This window comes from Crocodylus porosus, unplaced genomic scaffold, assembly GCF_001723895.1.
Source record: "Crocodylus porosus isolate Cpor-Errol unplaced genomic scaffold, CroPor_comp1, whole genome shotgun sequence".
NCBI classification, from domain to species: Eukaryota; Metazoa; Chordata; order Crocodylia; family Crocodylidae; genus Crocodylus; species Crocodylus porosus.
In genome coordinates, this window is record NW_017728931.1 from 123,367,426 (window position 1) to 123,388,928 (window position 21,503).

The window sequence follows — 21,503 nt, forward strand, 5'->3', positions numbered from 1 at the left end:
GTTTCCTGCCATGGCGGGGGGGTCAGACTAGATGATCTGCTCAGGTCCCCTCCGACCCTAGAAACTATGAAACTATGTCTATGTTTCAGCATGTAATAAATATTTTAGGAATACAGAATGCCCTGGATTTTTCTATATAGCAAGCTTTAGTATATGTAAGATTCTGATTAAAGCTGAGAGAAGAATAGAAACATAAAAATTACTGACACAATTCAGATCAAATGCAGCAAAATAAGTTATAAGAAGATGAAAAGTGTATGAGCCAAAACACAGAAAAGGCTGCAACTGCAGATACAAATAGGAAAGCTAGTGATAAAGGAGATTCTTATCACCTAGGATTTAATTCTTTGCTTTAGCAGCCAAAATAAATGGAAGGTAAGATACTTTATCACTGCACAGGTTAGTTATATTTTCTTTTTTTAGGGTGGAACAAAAAAATAACTTTTGCAGTTTTGAAAAGAAGCATCTGACCCATCTGAGTTATACAAGAGGCATAAAGGGGTAGGATAAGATAGTTCTTTGGATGAAGGACATGATCATTCATCATTAGTGGCTGGCTAATATATTTCCAACTAATATAGCAGCATCAGAACTCTAATAATTGGAGTGAGAAAAAGCCAATGAAGTCATTCCCGACCATTGCAGGAGTGTTTTTTGCACTGTAAACAGTAGGTTAGACAAAAGGCCTCAAAATTAATGCCACAAGTGATGAGCTTTCCATTGCTTCTTTTAGGAGGCTACTCTACATTCTGATAATGTCACTGTGTAAAAGTTTATCCTGAGATTCAGCCCGAATCTTCCTTTACCAATTCTCTTCAGTCAGTTTTACAGTATTTATTAGAGTTGTTCTTGATCACTGCCTCTGTTTTCAAGTTGCTGAAACATAAAGGGAAGATTTTTCTAGGCACAGTTTGTCCATTATGACTAGGCATCTAAGTACACTTTGAACAACAAATAAATAACAGATTGCAGACTCGCAGACTTGACCACAGTAGTATTTTATGATACTATACAGAAGACTTGAATTCAGAAATGATGGGGTTTTTTGGCTTGTGTTTGTGTGAAAGCAATGGAGCCCTAAGGCAACATATTCACTCTCTGGAGTAAAAAAGTTCAGCCCTAGTGTTTCAATAGCAACTTTTATTTATTAGAAGACAGAAAGCATTGGCTGCAGTCTGAAGAAATGAATTGCATTTCATTTTGGTCTTTATCAGACTGCTAGAGGAAAAAGGGGGAGACCAAATCTTACATATTCCATATGCCTATAGTTTTAATCCTTTTTATCATTTGGGAGTGAACTAATGGGCTGTAGCTAAAAATCCCTGGTTTTGAAATTTTGGGCAAGGCATTTTCTGGAAGTGTTTGTAACCCTGTAACTCACTTCCCCAGTTGAACTAGCAGACAGAGTTTGTGCTCAGTCCAAAGTCCATTTGTTTTCTCAGAATTTTGGTTCTCTGAGTGAGGAGTAGGAGAGACTTCTTATACTAGGCCATTTATTTAGAAAGGATCATTTAACTGCATTGCAAACAGGCTCTGAGCCTGTATGTTGATATCTCTTTCAAGAGCCCTAGGTCTTAACAAGTGGTGGTGGGTGTTGTGTTAGAAACTTAGTTTTATGGTGGAGCCTCTTTTCATGTAGCAAAATTTGGTTATCTGTTACTATGCTTTTAAAACTTATATGTTTCATCTTTGACTCCCCATAATTTACTTCTCCATTGGCATCCAAGTCATCACCAAATCCTGGTTCCTTCTCCCAAGTCTAACATTATCCTCCCCTTGCATGTTTCTTTTCATTTGCTTCTACTTATTGTTCACATAAAATTCAAGCTTTTCTTTCAAAAACCTCCATAATTCTGCCCACTCATGTGAATTTGACTGATTGTGTCGTACACCCTTTCTTACTCTTTTCTGGTTAGTCATGGTGCCAGCAGCATGACTGTTTCCTTTCTCTCCTTCAGTTGCTTTTTACGATGTGCCTTTTTCTGTGCTGCCCCTTACACTTGGCACAGACTGCCATGCATTGTATGCCAAGATTCCTCCTTTTCCTATTATTCTGTATTGTATCTGCTCATGCCCTTTATACTGTAAACTCTGTTGGGTAGTGATGCCATTCTTTGCTAAGCACAATTCATCTGTTGTGAAGTACTCTGTATACCTACAGTGCTATTTAAATAACAAACAATAATTCCATTTACATTTCTTTAAAAAAAAGAGAATGGCATCTCTAAACAATCTGCATTTTTAGTTCACGCAAATAGCCTATCTAAATTTCAAATCATCCGAATGTGTTGTCTGAAGAGACATTGTTAATAGTGATAACATTAAAATGCACTCCCCACAATCTCAACTGTTGAATAGATTTTTAAAATGAGTGTGAATTTTAATGTTCCTCCTGGTATATTATTCTGCAATGTATAATATTTTGTTAAATTTGGTGAAATAATTCAAGGAAGCTTAATGTGTCTGTCTCTCAACTGTGCTGTACATGACTATGTATAACTTACATCCCTTAAGATAAATAGTCCTTTGGATTGGTAAGAAGGGTAGACCTGAGAACACATCTAAGAAAAATGCCACAATCAATTTTGCGTGATGCTTTAAATTTATAACATTTTGGGACTTTAATTACTATACTTGAAGGTCAAAAAAGTTCTGTATTGCAATAAAATTTAAAATCTAATAAAGAAATTATTCCTGAAGAGATGAAAGTCTAGGTTCATTGCTCATTAAATGGTAACTTCACAGTACTTTGACATATTCAGCTGAAGAATCTGAATTACAAATTAGGGGAAATGGTACCTGAGGCAAAATTACCTAGGTTTTTCAGATAAGCTAAGATTTGGGAAATACAGTCTCTCTTAATGTAAAATCTTTACTTGTAAGAACAACTTTTTCTTCTACATTTAGTGCTTGCCTCAATCCACATGTCACTGGTTAAATGAATGATTAGTAGTATTAATATAAATATGCATAATTACCTTCTATGTCATTTGATAGGCAACCAATTTGTTATGAAAACGAGGTTTTTCTTTATAATGTGCTGAACATATAATTAAAAAACAAAGCTGTTGTAATGAACAGACAAGGAGCGTGGTCCTACATCCCTCACTCTCACAAAATGCTTCAGTGAAATCAAAGAAACTCATGCGTTTAAGGTTTGCAGAAGTGAGCCCTGGACCAGCTGTTTGCTTGTGTTTTCCATAGTGTGCAATAATTTAAGTAATCATTGAATTACTGAAGATTTGCAGTAAGTTAAGAGTGCAATAGTTTCTTTTAAAAAGCAGTATTTTTTCTAGACTTCTTATAATGGATTCTTAGACTGGATTGTGATTCACAGAGCAGTGCAAAAGAGCCATAAAGCAAATGAGAATCTGGCCTCCTATATTACTTCTAGTCAGGATTTTTTCCCTTTTTGAAACATAAGGCTTATTTTATTGGTTTGCTTTCATAGCTAATGAACTGTCTTTAAATTCAAATGATGCTGGGAAAAAAAATCTTGCTCAGCCAACTGACCATTCTGTCAGTGGAGTAACATGGCATTATCATCATCTTTTGCCCATGATTATTTAGAAAATGGGCCCTAACTATCCGCTTCCCTAGCTGTGTTCTCATAGATACTGAATGATGATCTGAAACGGATGAAGTGGAAAAGAGAATGGTGGGACTGTCCTGAGCCTGACAATTTATAGCATAGAGTATTGTAAATGCTATGCTTGAGCTGTACAGCAGATAAAGAAAGATTTCTTCTCTTCTACTATAGCATTAACAAAGTCCAGATGACAATATTTTTCTATATGGTGAATAATTTGGTTATTCTAGGCAGTTCCTATCTAGTAGGAAAGTCAGTTTTTTATGCTCAGAAGGCAATTTTTTAAATGCTTTCTAGGTAAGATTGTTCAGCTTGAGCTGAGCACAGTTGATTTATTTTAGCCATCTATAGTTACTCGCTCTGAGACTGGAGTGAAACTACAACATAGAAGTTTAAATATAGATATAAACATAGGTATATATATATGTATCTATAGGTCTATATTTATCTATATCTAGATAAGTGCACACACATGTATCTCACACAAACAAAATAATATTAACCATTTAAGTTACTCAAACTGGCATTTCCACTTAACCTGTCTGTCCAAAACACAGATTGTTTCCCAGCCTCTCTGAGGTGCAAAACCCTCCATAGTTTTTTATTTGACTGGCATCACTTCCAACTTGTGACACTAGTGCTGACATTTCATGTTGCCAGTACAAATTTCCACACCTCACTGAATAGGGGAGTGGGCAGCTCACCATGGAAAGAAATTATAATAATGAGTTTTGTATTGAATTTGATATCAAATATATACATAAGGACTCCAGTATAGATTGTGTCATTCCTTTTCCAATTTATTTTTAAGCTGTTTTAAATCATTTTCCTTGATGGAAAAACACTTCTCACAGTAACTTACGACTGACATTATGAACATTTCTTTTAACTCATTCTTCTGCCATCATTTTCTGTTTGTTTTTATCATTTTTTTCAATATAGATTGTATTCTTCTTAGATTAAAACTTATTTATGATTGACTTCCTAGCATATATCTTATTACAAGTTATGTAATAGAAATTCACACAATATGTTTCTTTATTCTCTGCAGCTCCAACAGAAGCTCCCTTGCACCCTCATCTAGGTATGTGATAAAACATGTTTACCACTATTTTAATAATGTTGAAATTATTAGGTTCTTTATACGTGATCTGTAAAGCTGGGTGGCACTGTATGGAACTGTGGCTTTAGGAAATTCAAATAATACGAGATTTACTTAAAAGAAATTGAGATAAGTTTAGCCTGTTTGGTTTGTTTTTAGCATGATTATGCAGTTGCCATTTGCTTATTGGCTCATAGTTCTTACATGCCTATGTAGATGTCAGTCTGCTTAGGTAATATTGAATATGGTCATACCTGGTTCATTGTTCTCATTTTATTTTGCCTTGTATCATTGTGTTGGTGTGCTTAAAGAAGGCACCCAAAGATGACCAAAATACAGTCAACAACCATGCTTGCATTCCCTATATTATAGTAAAAATGAGCCATGCAAGCTAAAGACTGCAGTCTAGATCCTATTCTGTGTACCAAACATATATAGCTGCTGGGCCAAAAATGACCCTGTGAGTTGGCTCCCATTCTCCCAGTGGATAGCCTAATATGCCTCAAGAACATGAAAGCACTGAGCAGGGAGTCGCCCCTAGGCAGGCTGTCAGCACGGAGGGAGAGATGTAAACTCAGAGTTGCAGATTACATGCCCCCACCTTCTTGCAATCCTGCTTTGTCCTGTGGATTTGCCAACATCAGGGATGTACCCATTTCTTGTTTAATAGCCTAGTGGTGAGCAGAGGTATATCGGCACAGCTGGGTGCCTGGAGCAGCTGTCACACACTGAGACAATGACAACTTTGGGTTGCTGCTGTGCCACCAATGTAATTGTTCAACTGTAGCAGCAACCATTGTTGTCTGCCCCCCTCTCCCCCGTGCCTGAGGCAGCTACCCTGGTCGCCTCACCCTAGGACATTCACCCAGATTCTAGACCCTTGTCACTCAGAGGGAGTTTGAAGCTGTATTTCTCATGTTCCAGGGAAGTGGCTTATCCATCAGACTATAGACTATGTAGGCCAAAAGACTTCCACCTCTTTCATTACAGCTGGGCTACTAGGTAAAAAGGAATTAAAAAGTCATAGGGCCAAGGTGGGGGGCAGTGGGGGAACGCAAGAGGGAGCCTGACTCTAATTTCACTGGTTATTGCTTGAACTATTGTGAAACAGGAGTAATTCCTGTGAACGTATCAGATTTACGTTAATGCATAACTGACTAATGTCAAATTTAGATCCCCAGGTATTAAGAATGTAAAATTCCTGGTAAGTCATCTAGTCCATCTCATTGCAGGGCAAGTATTCTCCCAATTTTTTATTTAAAAACAGGAGTCAGGACATGGGGGAGTTTGGAGCACAGTAGCATAAACAATTCACATCCTGCAAGACCTCCTATCATACATTACATTCAAACTAAACAAACTGAAACTACTGCCTTACAAAACTTTTCCTCAAAAAAGCCAGCCTTAAATACTTGTATACTTTAAGCAGATATTTGTTTTACTGAATTTTTTCTTTTACCTTGGAGTTATAAAATACTTTGGCTCTAAATAAGGCATAATGTTTCCTCAAAGTGGTTAGCTAGCAAACTAGACCATTAGGCTTCTTCTTACGGTTGTTTCCAACAGCGCTTTATTTCTTTTCTAGCTGAAATGCATAGTGACAGCATCATCCTACGAGAGGACTTTGACTCTTATCTTCAGCTGGAATTGAATCCCACTCTGTGGTAAGTTTCAAGTCTCTAATTTACATTTGGTTCAGGAAGTTAGTATCCTTTATTTATTATGTTTATGTATTTGTATTATGGCAATATGTAGATGCCTCCACCACACTTCAGTGGTACTTTCTCAGTACAGTTCTGTAGGTGGATAGGTCTTGGCAGGCTCAGGGCTTAAAATTAGCTAGACTGACAAAAGGGTGAAACTCTGTTCACCTTCAATACAGTAACACATTCCCATTGACTCCACTGCTCAGAATTTAATTCAAAGAGTTGGAAAACGATTGTTTACATTTTACGGGGGGGGTCTCAAGTATCAAAAGATTAAGGGACACACTTTAGTAAAAGGCCTAAGACCTGAGTTAGGCACCACACCAACTAATTTTCAGGGCCATGTGTAGACAAAACAAGGGGATGCATGCATGACACTTTAAAGCGAGCTAAATGCTTTTGCACCACTTTAACGGTGTTGGTGTTTGCGTGTGTCAGCGGCGTATTCTGCATTAACTACAGCTGCTGCAGCAAATTTGGCAGTGTAATGCACGTTAAATAACTTGGAGCACAGCAAATTAAAGCTGCTTTTTGCGGGGTCTGTGGGGGGCTTTGAGTATATGGAGGCTCTCTCCCCCTCCACTTAAGACCAGAGGCTATTTTTAGCCTGCCAATCCCCCTCCCATCCCCAGATGAACAATTAGCCTCTCAGCAAACAAATCCCCACTATTCCTCTCGCCCCTTCCCCAACCCCAACTTATTTCCTCAGCTCTCGACATTGGTGAACACTGGTAAAAGTGGTGCTGGGGGCGGCTTCTGGGATGGGGAGTTTGATGGGTGGGAGGGAGAGGGGGAAGCTAAAAATAACCTGATGCTGCAGGGCTGGGTAAGAAAAGCTCAGCTCCAAGACTGGAGCCAGTGGCTTGGCTTTCCCAGCCCCAGGACTGTACTGGGAACTGTACAGTAGATCAGGAAAGTTAGATTGTTCTAAAAATGGCCAACCTGAAATAATATAAATTGGGCTACCTCTGAGGTAGGGATAACTAAGATCAGGTTGACCATTTTAGAGCAGTCTAACCTTCCTGGAATTTCTATACTGTTTGGACATATATCCACGTAACTAGGGATCTAAGCATAAGGTCCCCACCTAGGCAAACTAAGTTAGATTGGGTGGCCAATTTTAATGTGATCTAATCTCCCCATGATGTCCCCGAATGTCTGTACACAGCTCTTAAACACTCTGAAGCATGTGCTTATAAGTGTTTTTAAAAAGATAGAGCAGGCCTTCTCTCAAACAAACAGCTGTATACTTAATGAGCCTGTGGAGGAAGGTATAAGTCTACTGCAGTGCACAAATAATAATGACATTTATATAAGCTTATTTGACATTCTGTAACCAATTGTCAATTAAGTGCACTGATGGACCCTAATCTCAAGTTTTTAAAATATAGAACTAGTATTCTGGGAGCATTTCCTTTATATGGGATTCTTAATGATGATAGGTTAGTACTTTGCCCTTTTGCTAATCCATTCCATTAATATATACCACCTTGTATACTTTGTTTGCTACAAGGCAGAGATTTCTTAAGGAGCTAATTTTTGTTCAGTGAAGCTCTTGGTAAATACAAACTCTCATTCAGTTCAAATTCAGACTTTAATCTGCTAAACAGTAATTTCAGTTGTTTTGTTTGAATTTATGGATTCTTTGTAAGCATATTTCATAGATTTCATAGACATCAGGGCTGGAAGGGACCTCGGGAGATCATCGAGTCCAGCCCCCTGCCCAAAGGGCAGGAAGTCAGCTAGGGTCATAGGATCCCAGCAAGATAAGCATCCAATTTACTCCTGAAGGTGTTCAAGGTGCTTGAACCACCTCCGCTGGCAGACTGTTCCAGACCTTGGGGGCTCGGACAGTAAAGAAATTCTTCCTTATGTCCAGCCTGAAACGGTCTTGCAGAAGTTTGTGACCGTTCGACCTAGTCATCCCTTGGGGCGCTCTGGTTCCTGTTGAAATCCTGATTTAATTTGTTCTTTTTACCAGGTTCTGCTGTGTGTTCACATCCCTGCTGCCCTGCTCCCCCCCTCTCCCCCAGCGACCCCATGCAGCTGGGGACAGAGGAGCCGAGCAGGGAGCTCATAGCAGATGCTGTCTCTGCACTCCCCCAGCAATGCACCTCCTGCACCTGGGGCTGCACTGAGGGAAGTGGTGTGGGGCTCCGCCACTCAAAGTAGTAGCAGGTGCAGGAGGTGTGGCAGGGTGGCAAGAAGATCCCAGGGCGGCTCTGTTGTTCCCAGACATGCCAGGTCTTGCCTGCAAGGCTACAGCAGCCCCATGGAAGGGAAGCAGTGCAGGAGCTCGAGCCCACAGCCTGCCCCCTACACAGATCTGGGGGCACAGATCCTCCTTACCCCCCGGGAGTGTGCGCAGTTGCTAGGAGCCAGCCCTACCCCTGCCCAAGTCAGCAGCAGGCAGGCAGCAGTGGAGGAGCCAGCTGTGTGCTCCAGCTGCAGCTGCCTTCTGTTGGGGGCAGGGTGCTGTGGACCTGGGTCCGTGGCCACATAGCCCTGGCAGCTGGGGACCTCCTCTGGCAGGGCAAGTGGCTGGGGCTGTGGGTAGGGGCAGGGGGCACAAGCAGAGCTGGCAGCCTTTGGGGAGAAGTGAGGAGTATCAGCAGGGCTGTGGGGGGCCTTTAAATTTGATCATGGATTTGGGGGGGTTTATCAGCAAATTTGCAATTTTTATCATGGAAAACCAGGATCCCTACTGATAACAGTGTTTATTACCTCATCCACAAAACAAGAGCTTCTGTTCTGCCTGCCTGTCCCGGTGAAATTGGAGACACACACAGACACCTCTCAGCATTAGCTAGCATACCGCATGCCTAGGGTCTGTGCTGTTGGAGATAGGAGGGAGGGGGAATCCCTGCTTGTCCAGCAATGAGGGGGGAGAGGAAAGGGCAGGGAGAAGCCGGGCAGACACTGCTATACCTGCAGTCTCTGCCAGAGCTCCAGCCAGAGAGCAGGGGGGAGGGGCCAGCCCCGCTCTGAGGCAGAGGGCCCTGCCCAGCCCAGAGAGCATGCCAGGATGCTGGGGGAGTGTTTTATCTTAAACCAGCAAGGGGTGTGGGACCAACATTGCATAAACCAGTTTGAGCTAAATCAGTTAAGTCTGATACTACATTCAGCTGGGTTTATCTCAAACCAGTTTCATCCATTTTCATGTTGGTTTTTGTGCACTGAACATCTGTTCTGTTACAGGTTTAAACAAGTTTCTGATCACTTAAACTGGTTTATGTGTAATGTCTGTCCCTAGCCATAGTGTTAGCCTCCCACTCTGCATCTGTAAAATGGGGTCCTAATCCTGGCAAGGGCTTTTTAGTAGTGCTGTGTTAGAAAAATAATAATCCATTTCACATCTTTCAGCTACACTAAAATTCAGTTAGGAAACAAATGAGAAGAAAAAAATAATTCTAAGACGATATCCTGAGCTTGGCTGAATAAGGGATTTCTGTTGAAACTCTTCCCTCATGAGAACCTTCTTAATGGTGAAAGCTCATTCTCACTTGATTGTGTGGCTAGAGTGAAATCAGGGATTATTAACAGTTTATGCCAACCACCCTAAAATTGCATTTTTCCCCTGGCAGCTGCTAACATCCTCTTTTTATCACTAACAATTGCTGTAACTGCAATAGCAGGATTTCCAATCCTCTTCTTTCCCTGATTTGCTCTGCTCAGAATGTGGTAGCAGCTGTCTTGCATACAGAGGGTACTCTGATGGTGGCTAGGCATCAGGGGCTAGTTAAGCTAAGCCCTACTGATAATTTGTTCTGTCTTTATTTGTACAAAGATGAAAAGGGGTTTGGCTGTAATTTTTTCTATAGTCTATTCTTCCCAAATCCTATGTAATAAATCCAGGTTGGATGCAATTGTGATGCTGCCCCAGCTCTCAGGTTGCTTCATGGCATGTGCAACTGCAGCCAGAGATGTACACAGGGAGGCCATTTCCTAGCCTGTGTGTGTGTGTACCTAATTCTGTAAGTCCCCGCAGAGGCTGAGCATGCTACTCAATCACTTGGAGGAGCCTCAGATGAAATAACTGTTTTATATATGAGCACTGTCTTGCTCTGGCTGTGACTTCCTGTTTTTTTTTATTTATGCATCTCTCTTCACACATTAGAAAGGGACAGCCCAATGACTATGAGTTGTTACAAGTACACTGTGAGTAAGAGAAGGATGGGCTGAGTGGGTAAGGCCTTGTCTATACTAGGCTGATTTTGCCACCAGAAATTCTAGCAGCAGACAAGCACCTACCACAAGGTAGCTGGGAGTGTACATGCACACATAACTTTGCACTTAGCTTTCCTAGCAGAACCCGAATTCTAAAGGTAAAACTATATAATGTAGAGCAGGCCTAAATGTGTTTGAGTTAACTGATTGGAGCAGGAAAGGAGATGATGATGAGGGCCTATATAAAAAAAAAAAGCTACATCAGCCAAGTTGTTAGGTGGTCTGAAAGTAGAGTGAATGAAAAAAGGGGCTGTAGTAAATGTTTCTCAGGTAGGGAAGAGAAGGGAGTGGTATATAAAGCACAACACAAAGGTAAAAAAAGGAAGTTGTTGAGGGATTTCTGTAGCAGGGGTAAGCAACAGAGGTGCTAGAGCATCATATCTCTACCACTTAACTTGGGCACCAGTTGCTATTCAGATTCTCTTGTATTGGAGCCCTAAAATGGTCAAAATGTTCGTCATCCTCCAGTGTCATTGTGCTTCTGATAGCCACTGGACGCATCTATACATGCATTTTATTTGGGATCAGTTTTCTTGCAACCAGCAAACTGCTCCAGCTTCCTGGGGCCCTCCGGTAGGAGAGCTCTAGGCTAGCCTAGGGGCTGGAAGGAGCACTGGGCCAGGAGACAGCTGTGTCCTGGATGGGGCTAGGACATTACACCCTGCCCCCCGGGGGCTGCCTACTGCTAGGGTGGGGACAATGTCTCCCTGGCCAGGCAGCAGGGAGCTCCTGGTCCCAGCTCACTGATCAGGGACCTGGGACTTGGAAAGAGCTGCAGGGGAGGGGCAGCCCCTTGCCTCACTGCTAGCTGCCCAACTGGCAGATTGGGGCAGGGGCCTGAGACCTATGCCTTCCCTGCAGCTCTTTCCATGCCCCATGCCTTGATCACCCAATTGGGGCATGGGGCTGGGACCTGCCCCTGACAAGGACAGTCCCCAGCCACCGTCCTGCACATGGGGCAGAGTCTGGGGAACCAGTTTCCAGCTCAGCTTTGCAAGTGTGGAGCTGGGTGTGGAACAAACTGGGGAGCTTGTTCCCCAATGAACTCCATGTTCATGGAGCTGGGTGGAGAATAAGCTGGGAAGCTAATTTTCCCTTATCTCCCAACACCAGATCCACAACCACGGGGTGGCATTGGGAGATAAGGATCTCCCATCCCCCCCAATCACAATGATGGAGTGGGGCCTGCGAAATAAGGATCTCCCAACCCTCAGTCCCTGATCGCAGTCTCGGAGCAGGAGGATTGGAACTCCCTGCTGCCAGGACAAGGGGACATAGTCCCCGCTTGGGCTTCAGTGGCAGAGTCTGCCCCACCAGCAGGCTACTGGGGGTAGGGAGCAACTCCTGCCCCCAGCGAATGGCTGACCAGGTGCTGATTTCAAAGATTTCATAGACATTAGGGCTGGAAGGGACCTCGGAAGATCATCGAGTCCAGCCCCCTGCCCCAGGGACCAGAAGTCAGCTGGGGTCATAGGATCCCTGCAAGATAAACATCCAAATGTCTCTTGAAGGCATTGAATGTGGGTGCTTGCACCACCTCCAATGGCAGACTGTTCCAGAGCTTGAGGGCTCAGACAGTAAAGAAATTCTTCCTTATGTCCAGCCTGAAACGGTCTTGCTGGAGTTTATAACTGTTTGACCTTGTCATCCCTTGGGGTGCTCTGGTGAACAATTGTTCCCCCAAATCCTGGTGAACACCCCTGATAAACTTATAGGTGGCCATCAGATCACCCCTAAGCCTGCACTTTTCCAGGCTAAAGAGCCCCATAGCTCTCAGCCTGTCATCATAAGGTCTGTTTTCCTGACCTCTGATCATATGCATGGCTTATCCAGAGTCTTCTCTGGACTCTCTCAAGCTTCTCCACATCCTTTTTGAATTGTGGAGCCCAAAATTGGACGCAGTACTCCAGCTGCGGCCTCACCAAGGCCAAGTACAAGGGGAGAATGACGTCCCAGGATTTACTTGAGAAGCATCTATGGATGCAAGCCAGTGTTTTGCTCACTTTACTAGCTGTAGCATCACATTGAAGGCTCATGTTCATCTTGTGGTCAATCATGACCCCCAAGTCCTTTTCATCCATAGTGCTAGTCAGCGTAGCACTGCTGAGCCTATAAGCATGCTGCAGGTTTTTCCTCCCAAGGTGGAAAACATTGCATTTGCATTTTTCAGTATTAAACACCATCAGGTTCTTATCCGCCCATTTCCTGAGCCTTTCAAGGTCAGCCTGGATCGCCCTCCTGTCCTCAGGTGTGGATGCTGTACCCCAGAGTTTGGTATCATCGGTGAACTTGGCTAGTCCAGTTCTGACTCCAGTGTCCACATCATTAGTGAAGATGTTGAACAGTATGGGTCCCAGGACAGAGCCTTGGGGGACCCCACTGGTCACAGGGCACCATGATGAGTGACTGCCATCAACCAGCACCCTCTGGGTCCAACCATGGAGCCAATTCCCCAGCCAGTGGATCATGGTGGACCCAAGGCCATAGTTGGCCAGTTTTGCCAAGTGGTGATCATGGGATACCAGATCAAAGGCTTTTCTGAAGTCAGGCTTTATGACATCAATCTCCTTTCCCTTGTCCAGGTGATAGGTCACCTGGTCATAGAAGGAAATGAGATTGGTCAAGCAACATTTACCCACAAAAAAACCATGCTGGGTATCACTCAGGATATTGCCGTGAGCTAGTCTGTTAAGGATGGCCTCTTTGATAATCTTTTGCAAGAACTTGCCCAGGATAGAGGTTAGGCTGATGGGCCTGTAGTTTGCTGGATCCACTTTCCTCCCTTTCTTGAAGATAGGCCCCACACTGGTCTTCTTCTAATCTTCAGGCACTTTACCAGAGCACCAGGAGTTCTTGAAGATCCGTTCTTGAAGGGGCTGGGCTATGATGCTAGCCAGCTTGCTGAGTACCCTGGAGTGTAGATTGTCAGGGCTGGCTGGCTTGAAGGTGTCCAACCTCTCAAGGTGTTCCTTCACGAGTTCACCATTGATGGAGACCAGGGAATCCCTCACACAGGCCTCCCTGTCCCATAAGGGGCATGGGTGTCCCATGGGACTGATGAAAGACCAACGCAAAGACCAAAGCATTTAATAGGTTGGCTTTTTTGGGGGCGTTGGTTGCCAGCTGGTTTAGCAGGAGTCCAATGTTGCCCTTGCTTTTCCTGTGACTCCCTACATATCTAAAAAGTTTCATAGTTTCTAGGGTCGGAAGGGACCCGAGTAGATCATCTAGTCCGACCCCCTGCTATGGCAGGAAAGGGTACTGGGGTCATATGACCCCAGCAAGGTGTACATCTAGCCTCCTCTTAAAGACCCCCAGAGTAGGAGCCAGCACAACTTCTCTTGGAAGATGGTTCCAGATCCTAGCCGCCCTGACCGTGAAGTAGCGCCTTCTGATATCTAGCCTTAATCTCTGCCAGCTTGTGATGGTTATTCCTGGTCACTCCTGGTAGTGCTTGGGGGAACAGGGACTTCCCCAGTGCCTGCTGATCCCCCGTAACTAGTTTGTAACAGGCCACTAGATCCCCCCTCAGCCTTCTCTTGTGGAGGCTGAACAGGTTCATGTCCCGTAGCCTCTCCTCATAAGGCCTGCCCTGCTGCCCCCGATCATGTGAGTGGCCCTCCTCTGGACCCTCTCCATGTTGTCCACATCCGTCTTGAAGTGTGGTGCCCAGAACTGGACTCAGTACTCCAGCTGTGGCCTGACTAGGACTGAAAAGGACTTTGTATTGTCCTTGATACTTGTAGCTAGCTGGAGTTCTGTTGCAGCCTTGGCTTTCCTGGTTTGCTCCCTGCAGGACCAGACCAGTGCAGAATATTCCTCCTTGGAGGTGGATCCCATCCTCCATGCTTTTTAGGCCTTTCTTTTTAGCCGCAGGAAGTCCGCTAGTTTCCTGGAGAGCCAAGGGGGCTGCTGTGCCCTTTTGCTGCCTTTCTTCTGAGATGGAGGAGCTTGTGCATCAGGGATCATTCCCTTGAGGAGAAACCACTCTTCCTGAACTCCCCTCCCCTTAGGGTCATGGTCCCTTAGGGCCTCACCGACAAGTCTCCTGAGCTTGTCAAAGTCAACTTTCCTAAAGTCAAGAACCCAAGTGCTATTGTGCCATTACTAATCAAAAGTAAATTTGCTACTTGCATTTGCAGGTTTACTGCATAGTAAGCATGTGTACATGTAGACACACATGCTTACTTCACAGTAAACTAAGCTACTGCAGTTAAGTGCCTTGTGTAGACCCACCCACAGACTAGCCTTTTATAGAGATTTCTCATATAAGGCCTCCAACTTACACTTATTTATGACTGATGGTTTAAACAAAGACCTACTCCTTATATGTACCTCAGTTGCCAACTACTTTATGAATGTCCCTCCCTGTCTTTTTGAAGCAGATGTGCTTCTATTGAAAGAGGAGTTTGTTTTGGATCATAAGGTCACTGATCTCTCTAAAATCTGCATTCTGTACAAAAGGCCCCCTAAAATGCTGGCAGTTCTTGTACTGAAGTAATTGGTGATGCATAGGTGGTGCACGTGGGTGCACATGCACCCCCTAAGATTGGTGGTGTACTCCCCGAGTCTGGGCGCCACTGCAGGTGTTCGCCGCTCACCACCCTCCACCACTGACACTGCGGCAGTCGCTGATCACCACTGGCTGCCATTGACACTGCCAGGGGTGTCTGTGGGTGGTTGCTGACCTCTGGTTGGCACTCAAACCCCGCCCCCCGCAACCGCTGACACTGTCTGCAGGCAAACCCCACTCAGCCTACCCTCACTGCCAGCATCAGTGCAGCCACCTGTGGGAGCTCCCCGCTCCCCACTGCCAAGCCCCCACCCCTGCCACGATCGCTGCCACCTGTGGGCAGTTCCTGTACCCCCCCCCCAGCCTCAGGAGGCACAAGCTGTTCATGGCTGAAGCCTTCAATATCCTTAGTCCCAGGGCTGCAGTCTAGACCAGCCCCAAGTTAACCTGAGTTAGCTGGAGGAGAGAAGGAAAAGGGGTGATGAGGAAAAAGTCCAGCTTGTCAGAACTTCATTTGTTTTTGTGCATTTTGTAGCAGTTTCCATGCACTCTTTAGAGCAGAGAACCTGATTCTCCGATAAGCTAGTGTGGTGTTTGATGGCAAATTTTTTGGAGCATAGAATGTCTGTAAATTAGAAGAGAAGAAACCATTGAATGATTGAAGGAAAGGGAGCCAATTATATGAGTAGTACCATAGAAGTTCTTTGGTAATCTTTGCTCTGCAGCATCTTCAGCCTAGTAAAATTACAGAATAATATGCCATGAAGTGAATATTAATGTAATGTGCCAAACAGTTACAAAAGGCCACCAAATTAGAGACAAGATCCAACAGAATATTTTCTGTCAACTTCAGAACAATGATATGTCAACAAAAGAAAACTTGAAAAGAGGAAAAAATTTAAGATGCATAAATTAGTTAAGAACACTTGCTGGCAGTGATCTATACTAGTGTACAAATGCTTCATCAAACAGTAGGCTGCTCAGGATTAGTAGACTCTTGGGCATATTCAGGACGTTTTAAAAAATGAATTTAAATAAAAGCTGGTATTGGCTAAAATCCAGGAGCTCTCCTTAACAACATGACACAGCGTTTCATTTCAAACCCCATCAACACTCATAACAGCAATCACTTCCAAAAGAAATACTCTTCAAAGATGACATGAAGAAAAAGCAGAGCATATAAAAATCAATCAATAAGAAACCAACTCAGTTTCTTATTCATGGTCTATGAGGAATGAAGTGTTCAGATATATAGCAATATTTCCAGAGGCAAAAAGTGGATGAAAGCTCTGTGGAAGGAGAGAAAGGTCCTTAAATGATTTCCAAATTGCACTAAACCCGAAAATGAAACTTCACAAAGATTTACGTTTAAAAATGAGTTGGCTTTTCTAGATGTTTATATCGTCTACAGTCTAAGGATTACAAAGACAGCAGGCAATATAATGTCAGCAAACTAGGGTATTCTAGAGGGAAACAAAATGACAAATGATGACGAAGTAACAACAGATGTTTCCCCTTCAGCACAATGAAGAACAACAATAATGGACAACAGTGGCATTCTGTAGAGAGTAGGTGAGAGCAATGCAGCTGTGATGAAAAGACATCTAGATAAACGTGACACATGTCAATAATGACATCCAGTGCTACTACACCTGAAGAGAAAGTTGAAGCCATTTTCATGTTTAAATGGAGACCTGGAGCAAGCAAATGAAAACTTTAGTGGAAGGAGATCTACCTGAGTAGCACACTTAGTATTGCTCTCTGTGGTGCAGATTACAGAAGGAATTAGCATTACTATTTGTATCAAGAGAAGGAGAAGCACAGCAAACTGAAGTGTTTCTATTTCTAGATAAGTAAGATGCTAATGATGATTTGGGAAATACACATCAATTATCTCACTATATTTTTCTGTTGAGCTACTGAGCAATTAACTCTCTGCAGCAGTAAATTTCAAAGAGAACAGGAAGGTTTGGGATCAGGATTACTCATAGTCTTCCACTTCTTATGAGAAAATAATCCTAAAGCAGATGAATGATAATGAACACAGATGTATTAGAGGGACAAGAGTCTTCCAGCTCTCCAGAGCTCATCACATTATTTCAGAGATGAGATTATGCAAGAAAAATAAATGAGCAGTTGAACCACTTTATATTCATAGAACTTAGAGAAAGTGCCTATTAGGCCTTCTGGTTTATGTGCTTGACCATTCTGTATGTGACATTCCTGGACAAGGCTACTCTACTCAGAGAGAATATGCATATAACTAGTAATAGTTAATGTAGGAGCTCAGCTCTGAAAATACAAAAGTTTGCAGACAGAAAATGAAAAAAGTGGTCATAAACCTATAGGACAATATCAGAAGCATATGTGAGCAAAATCAAGGGAGAACACATCCTATCTTACTGCAAGTTAAAGGAGCTCAACATGAAAGATGTAGAAATCACTGTTTAAAAAACTGTCTATAGAAGAACTTAGAGTCATAGTACTGGTATTTTGTCCTTGTCTAAATCATACGTAGATGTAAATAATCAGCATTTCAGTATGTGATCAGCAGTGGGAAATTAGGTGATGGCTTTTCTTGTGCTTCATAGCTTCATAGTGCTTAGGGTCAGAAGGGACCTAAACAGATCATCAGGTCTGACCCCCAAATAATGTTTGATAATCTAAACCTATTAAAAATCAAGTGACTTTAACAAAGAAGGCAATAGCATTTGGCATCTCTTAGGTAATTCTTGTTATACTATCATAGTTTCATAGTTTGTAGGTTCGGAAGGGACCTGAGTAGATCATCTAGTCCGACCCCCTGCCATGGCAGGAAAGAGTACTAGGGTCAAACGACCCCAGCAAGGTGTTCGTCTAGCCTCCTCTTAAAGACCCCCAGGGGAGGAGCCTGCACCACTTCTCTTGGAAGTTGGTTCCAGATCCTAGCCGCCCTGACCGTGAAGTAGCGCCTCCTGATATCTAGTCTAAATCTACCCTCTGCCAGCTTGTGAGCATTATTCCTGGTCACTCCTGGAGTGCTCGGGGGAACAGGGACTTCCTCAGTCATATTTACTCAAATCCAAGATTACTCTGAATTTAAGGCAGTCCCCCCAATAATTAGATTCTACACATGGATAGTGATTTTTTGTTGTAATTTTCCAAGTGTAGAATCTACTTATTGGAGAAGGATCTTAAATTCATACTCCCCAACAGCGCTGCAGGGAAAGAAGCAGGGAAAGCAGGATGGGCAAGGGGGGCAGGCAGCCTGCCCTTTGCCACCTGCCCCATGCTACTTTCTCCGCTCAGCTCCTGCATCCTCTGCTGCTTGTCTTCTGTTATCTGTCCCCCAGGCCCTTTGCCTCTGCCTGTGCCAGCCCTCCCTACCACTTCCCCCCCACTTCTCCCCCAGTGCATGCTCCTGTTGTCTCTTGCCCTGTCCTCAGTCACCTGTCAGCTCCCTCTTCCCATCCCTCCCCCTCAAAATGCCTCATACCCGATGCAATGGCTCTGGCTCCCACTCTGGCCCAGGGAACAACACACAGTGGTTTTGGCTTCAGCCAAGTAGCAGAAGTGGCTGCAGCTCCAGCTTCCCTGCCACTGTGTGGTCTCACCCATGCTCCCTTTCAGGCTGCATTGCACTGTCTGCCCTGTGCTCCTCCACCCCCCACCCTCCACCACATGGTCTCCCCAGGTTGTTCCTCCTGTACTGCACAGTCTCCCCAAGGTTGGGGCCAGAGCCACAGCAGCCATCTGCCCTGGCCATACTTGAATCCAAGATGAGACTTTTTCCCCATGTGAAATGGGGAAAAAAAACAAAAAAAAAAACTCATCTTGGATTGGAGCAAATACAGTAATGTTAATTAATTCTCAAAACACCCTTGTGAGGCAGGTTATTTCAGTCTTAGAAAGATCAGAAACTAAACCACGATTTTTAGAATACTCTGCTAATTGTCTACATTTTTTTAAACTAAAATTATGGAATATGGACTAAAACATTCTGGGGAAAGGACCACCACAAACTTCCCCATTCTATTCTCCACTACCCAAATGAAAAACAATATAACACATACTCTACCAAACGTGGCACTCCTCTGAACATGCTTTTCTCTCTAGGGGAGGGCATGAGAGAATAAACAATAAATGACAAACTGGTAATTAGTCAGATCACTTAATGTACTACTGGAAAATGCACCAATATTACAGTAATAAGAGCAGTATAATAACCTATATAGATTAGTATAGAATAAAATAACATTCTGGGTGGACTAATTTTAGGAACTCAACTTTAAACACCACGGACCAACTGTTTTAGGGATTAAGCTCATGTCACTGTCATTAACTTAACTTGCAATTATGGTTGCTTAGCACCCCTAAAAATCACCCCTTATATATTTCAAATTTGACACCCAGATAACTCCAAATAATTGAGGAAATTTTGGTTTTAGTTTCCCTACCTGTATATTAGAAATATTAGAATTCCTGAATCTCAGTCCTTCCTCTAATATTTGTTCCAAAGAAGTAAGAGATTGTAAGTGGCTTATATTTATAGTGGAATGGAATAATGAAACTAAAAAATAAAGCAGCTTGATGAACAGTAAGGCACAACTGATATAAATGTTACACCAAAGGGAAAAAATATATAAAACCTCCCAAATTCTCACAAAACTGATTTCTTCCTCTTATTTTCTATGTATACCAAAATTCAAGTATGTGACACTTTCCTTCTCAGAATAATATATGGAGAGAGGCAGAACAATTTTTTCTTCAGTTATTGTTCCTGTGCCTTTCTCCCTATAAGACAATGGATTTCTATCACGTAGCCTTTTGTTGCACTGTATTGCAAAATAAAATTATGGACTACATTTAACCCTGATGTAAGTTGGACACAATTCCAATAGAAGTCAACAAGAGTTATGCTATCTCGTGTCAGGACTAAATTTTGCCTTATGCATTAATAATGATGTATTATTATATACTTTGCTAAATGACTGCACTGACATGTTCATAAAATGAAATGTTCATATTGTTTTAGAAAATGGAACTGAATTTGACCTTGATAAAATCCCAAACTACAGGATGCAACTTGGGAAGTGGGAGAGATGAGGTCATTTTTGATTTCTGTAATGGACTTTGGTATTAGAAAGCCAGTCCTGCACTAAATTGACCCATGGCCAACTGTAAAGAGACCCAGAATAACAAGTCCAATCAATAATTCACCACATCTAGGGAAAACATCAGAAAGTCTAGCATCAATCACTCAGTACACCTTAAAACTCATAAATCTGTAGGGCATTGCGTTCTGTACAAAGTTAACCCATTCTGTAGAAAGTCAGAAACAATAAAGAACTTATTTCAAATATTTCTGGAGAGTTCTCCTGGGAACCAAGCATGGTGAATAACATTAACCAAACTGTATGCACATAAATCACCAGTTCATTAGGACTAAAAGTGAGCATTATGTGAATAAATAAGCATTTAAAAAATATTTTAGAAGTTAATCTATTGAACACTTGGATTAACAATGGTAATTTCTCACTGTTCCACAATTTCATACGCTGTTGTCCTGTTAAAAACTCAATAGGATGTCCATGGATAGTCTTTTTGCAGCTTATACTCATGTCTGTCTGTTGAGGTGGTCCTACTCTGAGAAGTTTTAGAAGGTCTTTGAAGGGTTAGAGAATAGCCAGGAAAACAGCATACATTTGGAGAAGAATTAAAACAAATAGGGATATCTTTATAAAAAAATAGACTATGAGTACTGGAGACATCTTTCTTTTGTACTAGTGGTGAATCTCAAGCATCTCATGTTTTCATTGGCAGTCATGCCACCAAATAATAAAGAGAAAAGAAAAGAAAGCAAGCCCTGCAGAGGGGTTTTGTGATAAGGCTACAGTAGGGGTGTGTGAAAAACTTAAGTTGTTGCAACTAGGGGTGGCTGAGTAGGACCTCAGACCCAAATGCCAATTTAGGCTAAGTGCCAGAATGATAACCCCTGGAGTAGAAGATCCAGGATTTAGCAAAGGGGAGTACAGCCTCCCCCTAGGCCAGAGGCAGATCCAGAGGGGTACACTGGCATGGCTGCATCCCCCTTTTGGATTGGTTCACACCCTGGGAGCATCTGGGGACTTCTTTTTTTAAAGTCCCCAAAGCAGGTAAGAATCCCTATTTCCCTTCCATGCTCAGAGGCACATCCCCTTCCCTCCCCATTAACCCATTAGTGTTACTGCTGTTGCTACTGCTTTTCCCACTGTCCCAGGGTAGGGTAAGCTCTGAAGCTTACCCACATACCCCACCATACACATGCACCCATACACCCAGACCCAGACACCCTCCCCCTCTACACCCCCCACACACCCCCACAAACCCCATACTCACCCACCCACA

The 21,503-nt window shown here is 43.0% G+C and overlaps 1 protein-coding gene across 1 annotated transcript in view; it reads left to right on the forward strand.

The window, feature by feature from the left end:
* Window positions 1-21,503, forward strand: part of RELN (reelin) — a 560,682-nt gene that overhangs the window by 254,958 nt on the left and 284,221 nt on the right. Inside the window, exons 5-6 of the mRNA XM_019543587.1 lie at window positions 4,641-4,673; window positions 6,277-6,355. Coding sequence (XP_019399132.1) covers window positions 4,641-4,673; window positions 6,277-6,355 — 112 coding nt within the window. The remainder of the gene's footprint in view (window positions 1-4,640; window positions 4,674-6,276; window positions 6,356-21,503) is intronic.